At 43.8% G+C, this 16,244-nt stretch overlaps 2 protein-coding genes across 3 annotated transcripts in view; one reads left to right on the plus strand and one right to left on the minus strand.

Annotated features, from left to right (window-relative positions):
* The first annotated feature begins 1,224 nt into the window (after nucleotides 1-1,224).
* The window catches only part of Qser1 (glutamine and serine rich 1), a 68,508-nt gene continuing 53,488 nt past the window's right edge, over nucleotides 1,225-16,244 (plus strand). Inside the window, exons 1-3 of one of the 2 annotated variants that reach the window (XM_048361194.1) lie at nucleotides 1,225-1,712; nucleotides 12,096-12,208; nucleotides 12,426-12,587. In XM_048361194.1, the coding sequence (XP_048217151.1) occupies nucleotides 1,519-1,712; nucleotides 12,096-12,208; nucleotides 12,426-12,587 (469 nt within the window). In that variant the 5' untranslated portion in view covers nucleotides 1,225-1,518. Of the gene's footprint in view, nucleotides 1,713-1,761; nucleotides 2,409-12,095; nucleotides 12,209-12,425; nucleotides 12,588-16,244 lie in introns of those variants that run through there. The other variant, XM_048361195.1, reaches the window with a different exon arrangement.
* On the minus strand, nucleotides 13,319-15,854 carry LOC125361879 (cyclin-dependent kinases regulatory subunit 1-like). The gene is made up of 2 exons (XM_048360486.1): nucleotides 15,800-15,854; nucleotides 13,319-13,599 (listed from the first exon to the last, which is right to left on the minus strand). The coding sequence occupies exons 1-2, from the start codon at nucleotides 15,852-15,854 to the stop codon at nucleotides 13,319-13,321; spliced, it is 336 nt and encodes a 111-aa protein (XP_048216443.1).

Raw genomic sequence — 16,244 nt, forward strand, 5'->3', positions numbered from 1 at the left:
CGAAGGTCTTCCACTATGCCTGTCTGATTTGCTTAAACATTTGGCTTATCTTGTGGGATAGATTTCTGCACTAAGCACATAACAGGCGTTAAACCAATATTGATTTTGTTTTTAAGGGAGATGTCATTAAGTAGAAGCTTCAGTTATTTTAACTTCCTATTTATGCCTTACAGACCCAACAATTTCTACGATCCCTTCACTATTCACAAGAAGAAACCCAACTCCACCGGGCCACGGCAACAGCCTCAGCTAGTCATTAAATTACGCACCCCAAACAGCGACCCTAGTCAGATAAGGAAATGTTTGGGTTGAGTCCCGGGGAGATTCCAAATCTCCAGCAGTAAAACCTTGGCACAGAATGCATACTGAGTTTAAATTTATTTTTAATTAAAGTCACCCAGATGGTATATTAGGATTAATCAATGAAGAGGCAGTATTTGTCTGAGGATAGATTCTAAAATCCAGAGTGAGAAAATCCCCAAGGTGGGGGTGGGGACGGCTAATAAGAGCCCTAGGGAAAGGCCCTTTCACCAAAGATTGGAAAAATAATACGTCTGAATTTGAATCTCTTTGAATGTAAATCTCCCCCAGCAGCGGGGCCAGGGTCCACCAGCCTCCGGGAGCGGGAGGCAGGAAGGGAGGGGACGGAACTGCGAAACTGCCCAGCCGTGGGCTTCTGGTTTGGGGCACAGAGGATGTAGCTCAGTGGCAAAGCGCTTGCCTAGCAAGTGCAACCTCCTGGGTTCGATCCCCAATACCAAAAAAGAAAAGACAAAAAAAATACAGAAATCACATTCTGGGCCCGGAGTATTGGGATCCTTCAAAATTACCCTAAGAAGGGTCAAGTAACGAACTAGAGGGAAAGCGAGAACAAGGATCCCCATCCCACCCCCACCCCCGGCCGCCCCCCATGCCGGTTTTCCGCTCCGCGTCCCCTCCCCCGCGCGGGGCGACCCCTTCCCGGGCCGGGGCGGCTTCCCGTAAGGGTCGTGGGGGGAATAAGCGCGGCCCGCGGATTCTGTCTGGCGGGTGTCTCCCCGGGTTTTCGGGGCCAGCGGGCCCGGTCCGCCTGGACCTCCTCCGCCGCGATCGTCTTCCCAGATCCCCGTGGCAACCCCGGCCTGTCCCGCCCCGCCCGCCAGCCGCGAGCGCGGGGCGCCGGAGGGAGGCGGGGCGAGGCCGCGGGCTGGGGGTGGGGGGTGAGGCGGGAGGTGCATCCTGGGAAATCGACCAACATGGGGCGCAGCGGCCGCCGCCGCTGCCGCCGCGAGTCCAGGCGGCGGGCACCGCGGCTCCCCTGACACCCAAGCTGGGGCCTCGCAGGTCGGCGCCGCCTCGCCCGCCCGCCCGCGCGCGCTCCTCCCGCCTCCCCGAAGGGCCATGTGAGGGGGCAGCTCCCTCCGCGGCCGCCGCCTCCTCCTCCTCTTCCTCCCCCGCCCCTCCCTCCCTTCCCGCCCCCCTCACGCTGGGCCCTCGAAGAGCCCCCGCCGCCGCCCGCCCTCCGACGCCACCCCCGCCATGGACAGGAACTACGCGACCCCAGGCTTCGCCGACCCGCCGCCGCCGTCCGCGCCCCCCGCCGCTCCCGCCGCCGCCTCCAGCGCCGCCGCGCAGCCCCCCGCTCCAGCCTGGGCCTACGAACCCCGCGCTCCGGCCGCCGCCTCCAGCCCCAGCTGCAGCGGCGCCGGCGGCAGCCCCAGCCTCAAGGCCAGGTAGGAAGGGTGGGCGGCGGGGTCGTGGTGGGCCAGGAAAGGCCGAGGATGCAGTTGGGGCCTTCGCCACGGTGGAGCGCGGCTCTGGGGTCCGGGCCGGATGGGGAGCCCTCCGCTCGCCCTCACCCCTCCTCCCGGGAGAGGCCCCGCGTGACGCCCGGCAGGGGGTCCCGGCTGGGTGCGGGGCGTCCGTGTGCTGGGTGCACGCCGGAGGTTGGGCTGGGACCGCGGCTGGAGGGAGGGCTGGGCGGGAGTCTTGGGGGCTCAGTCACCTCCCGGTCCCGCACTCTCACGTGGTGAAGTTTGGGCTCAAGTCTGGATCCGGGAGACCCAGGACTGGCTCCGGGGGACCGAGAGGGGGACACCGGGGAGTTCAGGCCAGTGACATTCCATTGTATTGGAATCGAGGTGGCCGACGACGTGGTCTTGGGGGGCGCTCCTGGCGACCTGAAGATGGGGGATGTGAGAGGGGAAGAGGCACCGAGTCGGGTCTCCCAAGCACTGGGGAGCCCGGGAAGGCTGGGCTGCTGGAGAACCCCTGGGACTCGGGGCCGGAGAAGGGGGCTCGGCCGGGCGCGAACGCCAAGCTGCGGCTGGGTGACATATGTTTGCCGTGGTGGCCCAAGATTGAGCGATTTCTCTTCCACGCGTTTCAAAGTTGCTCTGGGCTCTCCTCCCCTTGAACAGCAGCAGGAAGTAAGGAACCTCTTGTTTTCTGTACCTTGGGGTGACTGAGTACTGAGGGAAGAAATTGGGGGAGGAAGGGAGGGTCGGGTTGGTGAATGCCGTGAAGGTTGGAGAACCCGGAGCACGCTTCTCCCTCGTCGTGGTTCCTGAAGCTCAGATTCATTATGTAGCGCGGGGTTCAAGAGTTCATCTTTTCCTCCAGCCTGACCGAGGGAGCCTAAAATGTTGACTGCTGTTTGATTTTTAAGCTCGCGGGAAATGTGTAGTTAGTGTGCCACACTTTGAAAGGATCCCTTTTGAACAGTAACGTGGAAGGCGTGGTCTGCCTTGGAGGATTCGGGAGCGGGGTGTTTTAAAGCCACATCTCCCAAACAATACTGAATCTGGTAGGTGCAGCTTCGGATTACAAGGACGGGGGAATCCTGTGTGGCTAATGACTTCATCCTCAGCTACCAACGGGAAGCGTCGTGGCTTTCTGATCTCATCGGGTTTCTTAATTATTTTCACGACAGAAGTGAACTTTTTTTCCTTAAACATCCGTTACAGTGTTTTAGGTTGATTATCTTTGTCTTTATAATGTTCTACGTTCATGATTTGGAAAAGATATGCCAAGAGTAGCAGGTCTTTGTCTTAGATTGTACGTAGGGATGACTGTGAAAGAATGAAAAAAATTGCTCTTAAGAAAATTTCAGGTCCTTTGTTTAAAAGAACTGGGAGTTAAAAAATGTGATTTGCTAATTTGGATCTAGAGGATAAAATGATAAAAGCTTTCAAAAACAGCCACAATTTTTGTACTACGGAGGATGGAGTTTTATGAAAGGCCGGCATACCTCTCCTGGTTTCTTTTTGGTAGCAATTTAAGTATCACTTTCAAGTATCACTTTCAAGTATATTGTATATGATAATTTACAAATTAAAGTTACTTTTTTCTTCAGTGAACAGCAGTGATAGGTATTGTGCAGCATATTTCTTTTTTCTTTCTTTTTTTTTTTTTTGCCAGTCTGGGTTTTGAACTCAGGACCTGAGCATTGTCCCTGGCTTTTTGCTCAAGGCTGGCATAGCACTATACCACTTGAGCCAAAGTGCCACTTCTGGCCTTTTCTATATATGTGGTGCTGAGGAAGCAAACCCAGGGCTTCATGTATGAGGCAAGCACTCTGCCATTAGGCCGTATTTCCAGCCCATATCTCATATTTTAAATGAAAAGTATTTTATTAGGTAAACAACTAGAATGCTACTTGATTATTTCTGTTATTTCTTCATCAGAATACTTCTCTGTGGCAAGAAATTAAAATCTGTATGTCATGTTTTCCAAATTTATTTACTAAAGTAATACAGAATGACTTTCCAAACATGTTTGAAAACAGTAAGTAAATTCACTTGGAAGAAATGATCCAAAAGATCTATTTTTTGTTTATTGGAAGTTAGTGATTCATAAATGCTAACTTCTCTCCACTGCTTTAAAAACATTTTGGGTGGGGGTCAGCAGAATCATAGCATAGAAAATTCAGGTTTTTCTCCCTCCCCCACAAACCTGCTTTGTTAATATGTCGTGTTAAAATCAAGCTATCTGTACAAGGCTGCAATCTTTAATCATACCTTATTTTATTCTCCAAAATGTGCAGACTGTCCCCTTTTTTTCAGTTGCATCAAAAATACCATATCTGAAATATACCGCATAAGTTGTTGAATAGCCTGCATTTCACAAGCTTAACTGGGTCTTTAAAACATTGGTAGAAGCTTTTCATAATTCATGGGGATCTTTAAAACATCTGTAGAAGCTTTTTTGTAATTCATGCTATCAGTTGAATGTTTTTCCTTCCCTTTGTGGCAGTTTTTTTCTGAAAGTGCAAATGAGTGTTAGTTGTGATGATATAATATAGATACTTGTCCATAAAGAATTAGCTTGTCTGTCACCTTGTTTCCTGTAACCTGTTCAGAAACTGACAGATGGTAGTGACATTCAGTTGTTACTGTGGGATCTAACATCCTAGATGATGTCCTTGCTTGGTTACCCTAACATGTATTTTCTTTACTCCATGAGAAAGAATATGGTGAATAATGTCTCATGAGTTTGAAACATGTAACAGCTCCATCATATTGGATAATTCTATTGTTTCAGTGGTTGAAAAAATAAAGAATAAGAAACTTCAGCATTTTTTTCTTTGAGCTTTGGCACCGCAATTTTTTTTTTTTTTTTTTTTTTTTGGCCAGTCCTGGGGTGTGGACTCAGGGCCTGAGCACTGTTCCTGCCTTCTTTTTGCTCAAGGCTTGCACTCTGCTTCTTGAGCCATAGCACCACTTCTGGCTTTTTCTATACATGTGGTGCTGAGGAATCGAACCCAGGGCTTCAAGTATATGATGCGAGCACTCTACCACTAGGCCAAATTCCCAGCCCACTGGCCCCACAATGTTTCTCAAATAGTATTTGCTAAGTACTTGGAAAGTTCAGGGATAGAAAAGGGTCTGGTCAATCTCCATTTGTTTTCGCTTTTTTTTTTTTTTTTTTTTTTTTTGCCAGTCCTGAGGCTTGTACTCAGGGCCTGAGCACTGTTCCTGCCTTCTTTTTGCTCAAGGCTTGCACTCTGCCACTTGAGCCATAGTGCCACTCCTGGCCATTTTCTGTATATGTGGTGCTGGGGAATTGAACCTAGGGCTTCATGTATACGAGGCAAGCACACTTTGCCACTAGGCCATATCCCCAGCCCCTACTTTTCTGTTTTATAAACCAAATGAGCATGTCCTTTTGCCAATCACCTTGCAACTGGACATACCTTTTAGGGAGCTATTGTAGGTATTGTAAATACTTTGGGTGCAGAAGTGGCTCTGTGGCTCAAAGTGGTAGAGCACTAGCCTTGAGCTAAAATTGCTCAGGAACAGCCCAGAGTTCAAGCTTCATGATCAACAACAACAAAAAAAGTTATTTCTATAACATAAATTGGGCTGGGAATGTGGCTTAGTGGTAGAGTGCTTGCCTAGCATGCATGAAGCCCTGGTTTGATTCCTCAGTACCACAAACAGAAAAAGCTGGAAGTGGCACTGTGGCTTAAGAGCAAAAGAAGTTCAGGGACCGTACACAGGCCCCAAGTTCAGGCTCCTGGACTGGCAAAAAGAAACTAAAACTTTGGGTGCTTTAGGACTCTATACCTGTTGCCCCTTTGCCTGATCTTAAATAGAATAAAGAGAGTCATGATGTTTCCTTGCGGAGATGGTAAATATGCTTCTATTTAAATATACATCACAAAGTGATTGAATACAAGCATTTTTGTTATTAAATAGATTTACATTGGCCTTTTACATTTCTAACTTAAAAGTCTGGTGTGTGTGTGTGTGTGTGTGTGTGTGTGTGTGTGTGTGTGTTTCACCAGTTTTTAGGATTTCTAATATGGAGATTTTTTTTTCTGATGATGGTATAAATGTATAATGAGTGTGTTAGGTACTTCCCCCCAAATAATGAGTAGCTTCTTGAAAGATAGTATCTATATGAAGAATATTTGCTTGACTTTTTTTGTTGTTGTTTTTTGTTTGTTTGTAGGGCTTGAACTCTGGGCCTGGGCTCTATCTCTGCGCTATTCAGCTCAAGGCTAGTGCTCTACCACTTTGAGCTACAGCGCCACTTCCAGTTTTCTGGTGGTTAATTGGAGATAAGAGTCTCATTACTTTCCTGCCTGGGCTGGCTTTGAACCTCGATCCTTAGATCTCAGCCTCCTGAGTAGCTATGATTAGTGTTGTGAGCTACCAGCACCCGGCTTGAATATATTTTGAATATTTGTTTGTTTATTTATTTAATTTTGGGGCTGGAGGTTGAACCTCCGGGCCTCAGGTAGGTTTAGCACGTACAAATTAGTGAAAACTTACTAACAAGCTTGTGTTGAATTCAGAAAGTATTTTTTCATAGAAACTGTATTATACTAGTAGTTATCTTTTCCTTCCTTCCTTCCTTTCTTTCCTGGTCCTGGGAATCGAACTCTAGTCTTGGGTTCTGTTCCTGAGCTCCTTTTTGCTCAAGGCTAGTGATCTACCACATGAGCCACATCACCACTTTGGGCTTTTTTTTTTTTTTTTTTGCCAGTCCTGGGGCTTGAACTCAGGGCCTGAGCACTGTCCCTGGCTTCTTTGCTCAAGGCTAGCACTCTACCACTTGAGCCACAGTGCCATTTCTGGCTTTTTCTATATATGTGGTGCTGAGGAATCGAACCCAGGGCTTCATGTATATGAGGCAAGCATTTTACCACGAGGCCATATTCCCAGCCACTAATCTTTCCTGTTTTAACAAATAATACCAGTATTTATTTGGTTGCTTGATTCCAACGATGTATGATACATTTCCTTACTTCCCACTTCCAGTCCCTCAGCAAATCCTGTTGGTTTGATCTCTTTTTAGTAGTCCTGGGGTTTGAAGTCAGGACCTGTGCTTGCCATGCCTTCAACCCTTTTTCTTTTGCTATTTTTTCAAACAGGGTCTTGTTTGCCCACCCTACTTAGGCTGCTCTCCCCCTATTTATGCTTATAATTTAACTGGGATACTTGTCACTTTTTTCTTGAATTGTCTCCAACAGCGATCCTCCCAATTTCTGCTTCCTGTAACTGATTTACAGTTATGAATCACTGCATTCAACCTTAATTTGAGCTCTTCTTTTCATAAATTTCCATATGGACTGTTGCTGTATTTGCCTTTGCCTGCCTGCCTGCCTGCCTTCTTTCCCCTCTCTTCCTCTCTTCCCTACCTCCCTTTCTTCCTTTCTTCCTCTTTAGGCTTTCTAAAATTTAAGTATGCAATAGGCAGAGATAACCTTTAAAAATAAAAATCAGGTGCTGGGAGCCAGTGGCTCACACCTGTAACCTGGCTACTCAGGGGGCTGAGAATTGTGGTTCAAAGCCAGCCCAGGCAATAGTCTGTGACTCTGATCTCGAATTAACCACCAGAAAACCAGAAAGTGAAACTGTGGCGCAAGTAGTAGAGTGCTATCCTTGAGGGGAAAAAAGAAAACCGAGAAAAAAGATCAGGGCCATTGTCCAGGCCCTGAGTTCAGAACAGTACATACAGCAGCGTATAGGATTTTAGTTTAATTGTTAGCACCAACAAATTGCAAATGCTGTTAACAGTTCAATATCTGAATAAAATGACTGCTACCAGAACCACAGTCTCTTTCGGAGGTACAAATATACTTTGAGAACTTAGAAGGAAAAAAAAACATAATTCAAGGGGATCTTGAAGCATTTATCAGGGAGATTGAATAAAACTTATGTAAATTGTTAATGTTGCATAATGGAAATAGATGAGTATAAAGAAGTCCAAGAACAAGTATTCCAAGAGGAAGGAAGTGGACTCCTCTAAGCCAGTTAAAGGTTGGGCCTTGAACTGGCACAGCCTCACTTCTATCATAGTGTGCCAGTCAGTGCAGTCTCTGGTTCAAGTGCAGTGATAAGAGACTTTACAAAAGTGTGGTTTTACACACTCATTAGAGTAATACTATCACAGAAAATTTTGGGGGGCTTCTGAGTTTAGCATCTATAAGGAACTTTGAAAAGTTTTGTTTAAAGATGGATAATATGCACAAGGCTTTTACTAAGATTAATTTGGTAGTCAAGCATAAAATTACTTTGACAGAGCTAGAAAACAGGATACCAGCTGAGAGGCATTTACTATGCCTGACAGGAGGAAGGAAATAGCAGAGTTAATAGTGAGTGATACTGGTGTAAAAAGGAGGGGATGACTGTGAAAGCCATAAAAATAAAGTTGCCTAGGATTTTTGGCATGGTAAATATTGAAGTGTAAGACAAAAGTACCTTTTGAGCTGGATTATAAAAAGTAATTTGTTGTTGGGGCTGGTGGCTCACACCTGTAATCCTCGCTACTCAGAAGGCTGAGATCTCAGGCTCATAGTTCAAAGCCAGCCTGGGCAGGAAAGTCCATGAGACTCTTATCTCCAAAAAACCGGAAGTAGGACCAGGAGTTTGGCCTAGTGGTAGAGTGCTTTGCTAGCATGCACGAAGCCCTGGGTGGATTCCTTGATAGCATATACACAGAAAAAGCTGGGAGTGGCACTGTGGCCCAAGTAGTAGAGTGCTACTCTTGAGTAAAAAGCTCAACAATAGTGCCCAGGCCCTGAATTCAAGCCCTAAGACTGGCAAAAAACAAAGCAAAACTGGAAGTGGCACAAAGTGGTAGAGCACTAGCCTTGAGTGGAAAAAGCTCACAGACAGTGCCCAAACCCAGAGTTCGAGTCCTATGACCTATAAAAAAATTTGTTATTGTTGGGGCTGGGAATATGGCCTAGTGGCAAGAGTGCTTGCCTCGTATACATGAAGCCCTAGGTTTGATTCCTCAGAACCACATATATAGAAAACGTCCAGAAGTGGCTCTGTCGCTCAAGTGCTGGCCTTGAGCAAAAAGAAGCCAGGGACAGTGCTCAGGCCCTGAGTTCTAGGCCCAGGACTGGCAAAAAGAAAAAAAAATGTTGTTGAACAACGAATTTTATTATTTTTTTTATTGTCAAGATGATGTACAGAGAGGTTAGTTACATACTTACGGTAGTGAATACATATACATTTCTTGACCTACTTGTTACCTCCTTCATTTTTCTCACACCTTTCCTCCCTCCAACTCACCCCCCCTTGCTTTCATTATTTAAAAAACATCTTCCTCTTGATGGACATTGAACAAAGAATTTTTTTATTTTTACTTGTTTATTTATTTTGTGCTGGTCCTGGTGCCTGAACTTAGGACCTAGGTACTGTCCTTGATCTTTTGTGCTTAAGGCTAATGTTCTGCTACTTTTTGGGTTAGAGTCTCACAGACTGTTGTCTTGAGCTGGCTTTTTGAACCAAGGTCCTTCGATCTCAACTTTCTGAGGATTACAGGCATGAGCCACCAGCACTGATGAAAATTTATTTTAACTGACAGAAATTATACATAGGTATTAAGGATTTGGTGGTAATTAGGACAGTCAAAAGTTTTCTTTTCTCTTTTGCTAGGGCTTGAACTCTGGGCCTGGATGCTGTCTAGTGAGCTCCTTTGACTCAAGGTCATTACTCTACTACTTTGAGCCACAGCGCCACTTCAGGTTTTCTAGTAGTTAATTGGAGGTTAGTGTATCTCAGGGACTTTGCTGTCTAGGCTGGCTTTGAACCATGATCCTCAGATCTCAGCCTCCTGAGTAGCTAGGATTACAGGCATGAGTCACCAACATCTGGCTAAAAGTTTTCTTCTTGTAAAGCTTATATTCCTGGGCTGAGTAGGCAGAAGGGAGCTAATAAACAAGAAAATGTCTTCCTTGAGGAAGTGGCATTTTCCAGACACCTACAGAAAACATATGTACTATGTCCTAAGGTCACCGTTCCCCTCCCTGATAGGATCGTATTGTAGATAAGTGGTCCTTAAGAATCCCAGAGGAGGGGCTGGGAATATGGCCTAGTGGCAAGAGTGCTTGCCTCCTATACAAGAAGCCCTGGGTTCGATTTTCCAGCAGCACATATATAGAAAATGACCAGAAGTCGCGCTGTGGCTCAAGTGGCAGAGTGCTAGCTAGCTTGAACAAAAAAGAAGCCAGGGACAGTGCTCAGGCCCTGAGTCCAAGGCCCAGGACTGGCAAAAAAAAAAAAAAAAAAAAGAATCCCAGAGGATTTGAAACTGGTTGCTGGGCCCCACTCCTACTCAGGAGGATCTGGGGTAGAACCCTATAATTTGCATTTCTAACAAGTTTGTAAGTGATGCTGGTGGTGCTTTGTTTGGCTGTTGGCCACACTGTAACTGACCTGGATCTTAGTGCTCTTGGCTTCTTATCTCTTCTTGACTCTCTCATCTCTTCACAAAGGCCATCCTTGACTGCTGAGTTTGTTCCATTCCAACACTTACTTCTTCAAAGTCTTTGTCCTAAGTTGACCAGACCTGAGTTTGGGACTTTGTGTGGAGAGAATAGAGTTATCTCAGAAGTCATGGGGAGTAGAGTATTTTTAGCCCTACGCTGAAAACTGAGTCTTAGCATGTATTGAATGCCTAACAAGTACTCAGCACAGTCTCATAATTTTCTCATTCAACTTCTCACAAGCTCTTATGAGTAGAAGATACAATTGAAATACAGAAGTCTTATTTGATATGTCACACTCCTATTAAGTGACAGTAGCGGAGGCAGAATTAGAATTTTAGAAATGTGACTTTTAAGACAATGGTATTAATGAAAAAGTTGCTTTGGTTTCCAAGCAAAATTCCCTTTTGATGAGATGTGGCAAATTGGTATCAGAATTAGTGATGGAAAACTTTCATGAAGGGTTTTGGATCTACTACTTTCACCATACCCCAACACAATATCAAAGGTAGCTAGCTCAGGGACACTGCTCATGCACACAGCCCTGGCTGAGTTGTACTCCCAGCACTGAATCAGTCAATCAAATCGAAAGCAAGCTATCAACCAGCAAACATTTTTTAGCTACCCCTTTTCCTGATTTATTTTGCAAGAAAAAAAATCTCTTCAAAGACTTGTTCTTTAATTTTCCTCCCCTTCTTTATTTACCCACTCCATCACATATTTGCCCCTGTAACTTAACTGCTCAGGAGCTGCTGGGATCCAGGTCACCAATAACTTCTATGTTTCAAAAGTTCAGTGAATGATTGTGGGGCTTGCACTCTGGGCCTGGGTGCTATCCCTGAACTCTTTTGCTCAAGTCTAGCATTCTACTACTTTGAACCAGTCTACCTCCTGTTTTCTCAGACCTGTAATCCTAGCTACTCAGGTGGCTGAGATCTGAGAATCGTGGTTCAAAGCCAGCCTGGGCAGGAAAGTCTCACAGACTCCTATCTCCAATTAACTACCAGAAAACAGAAGATGGACAGTGGCTCCTTTTTTTTATAACCATGTCCACATATGAATTAGGGAAGCACTGTAGTTGCTAAATTTCTCAAAACCCTTTAGTCTGGATACTTAAGAGTATATGTGCTCTATTGTATGTAAGTTATGCCTTAAGTTGTGTGACTTTTTTTGTTATTATTTAATCCCAGAACTCAAATCCAGGGTTTTGTGCCCACCACCACTAAGTTTAATCCTCGATCAATAATGTTGATTTTATTTTGCTTTTATTTTTTGGTTTTACTGGAGTTTGTGAAGTTGACAAAGGGAGAAAAAATTAAAATATATCATAAAATAGAATCCATCAAATAATCCATCTCCTGAAACTAATTCAATAATATAACCATACAGAAAGCAATTACAGGCTTGTTTTATTTTGTGTGCTAGTCCTGGGGCTTGAACTCAGGGCCTGAGCACTGTTCCTGGCTTCCATTTTGCTCAAGGCTACTAGGACTCTGCCACTTCCCGCTTTTTCTGTTTATGTAGAGCTGAAGAATCTAACCCAGGGCTTCATGCATGCAAGGCAAGCACTGAAAAGCCACATACCCAGCCCTTTGTCTGTTTTTATATACATTTAAAAATTACATCTAACTTTGAGGCAACTTCTAATACTATTTACTTACTGGTAGTTGTTCTACAAGTTTTTTTGTTGTCTGTTTTCATTTAGTGCTGTGACTAAGCCTTTGGTTTATTGACACAGATCTGTATGTATCCCAGACAGGGCTGGACATCATTATAATCATCTTCTGCTTCCTGCACCATCACACTTGGCTCTCCTATAAATTTTTTGATTGTATAGTTTGGGTTGTGTAGTTTTGGTTACTAATTTTTCCTTTTAAACTTCCTTTAGTTTAAGCTATGAAGAAGGACACCCCTCACAGTCTGATCCAGATCTCCTTCAGAGACAGACATTTGCAGCCTCTCATCAGCTTTCTGGATATGCCTCCACACCTCAGCCAACCGGTAACAGTTCTCTTGTGAAGTATACTATGAATGTGGGTCCATTTAGTGAATAAGAGAAATAAAATTTCACATTTGTTTGCTCTTTCAGATAAAGCATTTTAGTATTATAGAATTTTCTGCCTTCAATTTTTAAAAATTATTGAAAAGACAAGATCAAAAATGAATTTTATATAAGTTTATATTTTTACTTCAGAATTTATTTTCTCTCTCATTCTAGGTCTCTCGGGAATATTTGACACTAGTGTGAATAGTGACAGCACAAACACTAAAGAGTCTTCTGTGATGAATTTTCTTTCCTCTGTTGAGTCACGCGCTACCCAGGCTGCTTCTTCAGGAACTACCCTCTTACCACAATTCAGGGTTCCATCCTGGCAGACAGGTGATTTATTGTCTTCAGAATTTTTTAAATCATCTAAGAATATTGGTTAAGAATGAATGAATTTTTTTAAGATTATAAAAACTTCCTCTTTAGGGGCTGGGAATATGGCCTAGTGGCAAGAGTGCTTGCCTCGTATACATGAAGCCCTGGGTTCGATTCCCCAGCACCACATATACAGAAAATGGCCAGAAGTGGCGCTGTGGCTCAAGAGGTAGAGTGCTAGCCTTGAGCAAAAAGAAGCCAGGGACAGTGCTCAGGCCCTGAGTCCAAGGCCCAGGACTGGCAAAAACAAAAAAAAACCTTCCTCTTTAATCAAGTCTTGAGATAGAACAGGTTTCTTGAATAAAATGGAAAGTTTCCAGTACATTGAGAGATAAATCCACGAGTCACCATACATACAGTACCCAGTAGGAAAAAAAAAATAACAGGTTTACCCAGTCCCTGGTACAGCCATGGTCTGATTCTTAAGGTACTTCCTCCCTTTGCCAAGTACTCTGTGGATACAGAGCACACCATGACATCTGAGACCCCACTCAGCTGAGCTTGTACCCCACAAAGCACTCTGGCAGGGCTGTGGTGGTGGCTCTACTCAAGAAGCAAAGCAGTTTTCAGTGTATCAAACATCCTTTGAATATCAAAGTGACAAATAAGAAAGCAACATAATCATGCTATGAGAAAGATTTAGGAAGGACAGCTGTGTAAAGCTTGAGGTTGAAAATGGTTCTCCAGCTTCATCTCTTTGGCTTGTTGGGTAGTGGCCTCCGGAACAGCAAGATGTGAGGTTCTGGTTCGTGGATCATATAATGTACCCATTCTTGACTCTGTTGAACATCAAGATTCCTCCATTCAGATTCAGACATCAAATGAGTTTTAGGCACAAGTTTGTCTATGTCCTTGGGTAACATGATATGCCGGTATTCGAGCTCCTTGTCGTCGTCATATTTATCTGCATAGTAAATTTTTATGCGACATGATGGCTCCACCAGTGAATTTCCAGCCACGAGATCCCGAGCTCCAAACAACTCCAAAAATGAATTTTTTATGGCTCTTTATAGAAGGCTCTGAATGGAATTTAATTTTCTAGTGCACGTTGAAACCTGGCATTTCTTTTCTTTCTTTTTTTTTTGCCAGTCCTGGAGCTTGAACTCAGAGCTTGGGCTTTGTCCATGAGCGTCTCTGTGCTCAAGACTAATGTCCTACCACTTGAGCCAGTGTCATTTCCAGTTTTTTCTGTTTATGTGGTACGGAGGAATTGAACCCAGGGCTTCATGCATGCTAGGCAAGCACTCTACGAATAAGCCACATTCCCAGCTCCAAACCTGGCATTTCTTCAGGTACATAAAATACAAGAATTCTTATTGGCAAAAATTACATATTATTTAATCTTTTTTCTTTTTTCTTTTTTTTTTTTTTTTTTTGGCCAGTCCTGGCCTTGGACTCAGGGCCTGAGCACTGTCCCTGGCTTCTTCGCTCAAGGCTAGCACTCTGCCACTTGAGCCACAGCGCCGCTTCTGGCCGTTTTCTGTATATGTGGTGCTGGGGAATCGAACCTAGAGCCTCGTGTATCCGAGGCAGGCACTCTTGCCACTAGGCTATATCCCCAGCCCATTTAACCTTTTTTAAACTATTTTGCTGTGTAGCATAGGCTGGCCTCAAACTTGGGATCCTTGTTTCCTCAGCTACTCAAGAGACGAGATTTCAGGCATATCCTACCACATCTGGCCTAGATATTTGTTTTAGCATTCCAATGAAAATAAGTTCACATAAAAGTATTGATAATTATTTAAAACAGATCCTAAAGTAAAGCTTATATTTGACACTTTAAGTAGTTACTTGTTTATTTGAGAGGAGTGGCAATTAGATTAATTAATTCATTTGTGTGGGCCCTAAAGCTTGAACTCAGGGCTTGGGTGCTGTCCCTGAGTTTCTTTGCTCAAGGCTAACTCTCTTAACTCTTGAGCCACAGTACCACCTCTGGTTCTGACTTTTTCTGAGTGGTTTATTGGCTGATTCTCACATCTTGGCTTCCTGAGTCCCTAGGATCGCAGGTGTGAGCCATCAGCACCTGACTCATTTCCAGGTTTTTTTTCGTCAATTGAAGAGTCTTTCATACTTTCCTGCCTAGGCTGCCTCTGAACCCTAGATCTTAGCCTCTTGAGTAGTTAGGACCTGGCTTAATTTAAGTTGTTATAATGACTTCAGGCTGGGCAGGTTATGTTATATAATGAATAACACTTATTTTATCATTAGTGTTAGGCAAAATTAACTTTAATTGAAGATTAAGTCACTATTTAAAAAGAGATATTACATGCTAATATTATACCCATTTTCAACAATAATTATGAGGTCTATATGTGCTTTTCTATAAATGATGTTTTAAATTTCACTTTTCGACAGTTTCTACTTGTTGTATGCAGTGTTATTTTTTGTGAGATGATGGCAAAGATGTCTTGTTTTGTTTCAAAGAACAAATGTCATATACCATATTTGAGAAGATTTTTCAAAATAATAGCTGTAGGAAACAGTACTTTACCTAATGGAATTTCTTAGCATGCCTAGCAACTTTTTTTTTTTCTGTTTTGAGGGTGAAGCACAATGATATATGTAAATTTAACAATTTTTATTTGTTTGTTTTTCTGGGCCCATGTGTGTAATAATCCTAGCTACTTGAGGGGCTGAAAATGAGAAGGTTATAGTTTAAGAACAGCCTGGAGAGAAAAGTTTATAATCTTTCTTCTTAGCACATAGTTGGGTGCAGATGCTTGTCATCCTAGTTTCATGGGAGGACAATAGGATTGTAGTTTCAGGCCAGCCCAGGTATAAAAGTTCATAAGACTTCATCTCAACTGAAGAAGCTGGGCATGGTGGCACACGTTTGTCATTGCAGCTAGGACAGGAAGCTCAGTGATAGAACACGTGCTTAGCTTTTTACAGGGTTTTAACAGTTCCATGTTCATCCTTGGCTTTCTGATAGGCAAAGCATCTGTATCTACTTTTTTTTTTTTTTTTTGGCCAGTCCTGGGGCTTGGATGCAGGGCCTGAGCACTGTCCCTGGCTTCTTTTTGCTCAAGGCTAGCACTCTGCCACTTGAGCCACAGCGCCACTTCTGGCCATTTTCTGTATATGTGGTGCTAGGGAATTGAACCTAGGGCCTCATGTATATGAGGCAAGCACTCTTGCCACTAGGCCATATCCCCAGCCCCTATATCTACTTTTATCAATGTTGTAGGATATGTCATGATTGTTTAATCCGTTGTTGATGGACATTTTGGTCATATGTACTTGTAGTTATAAACAATAGCTATAACAAATGTCTTAGGCAATTATTTTTGTGTCTAGTTACCTTTTTTAAAAAAAAAACTTATTTATTTATTTATTTTTATTTTCATCTTTTTTGTTAGTCCTGGGCCTTGGACTCAGGGCCTGAGCACTGTCCCTGGCTTCTTTTTTCTCAAGGCTAGCACTCTGCCACTTGAACCACAGCGCCACTTCTGGCCGTTTTATATATGTAGTGCTGGGGAATTGAACCCAGGGCTTCATGTATAGGAGGCAAGCACTCTTGCCACTAGGCCATATTCCCAGCCCTCTAGTTACTTTTATGTTTCAAGAAGTATATAACTTTTCCATTAGTTGTATGAGGATTTCATTATATTTCCA

The sequence above is a fragment of the Perognathus longimembris genome, chromosome 13, assembly GCF_023159225.1.
Source record: "Perognathus longimembris pacificus isolate PPM17 chromosome 13, ASM2315922v1, whole genome shotgun sequence".
NCBI classification, from domain to species: Eukaryota; Metazoa; Chordata; class Mammalia; order Rodentia; family Heteromyidae; genus Perognathus; species Perognathus longimembris.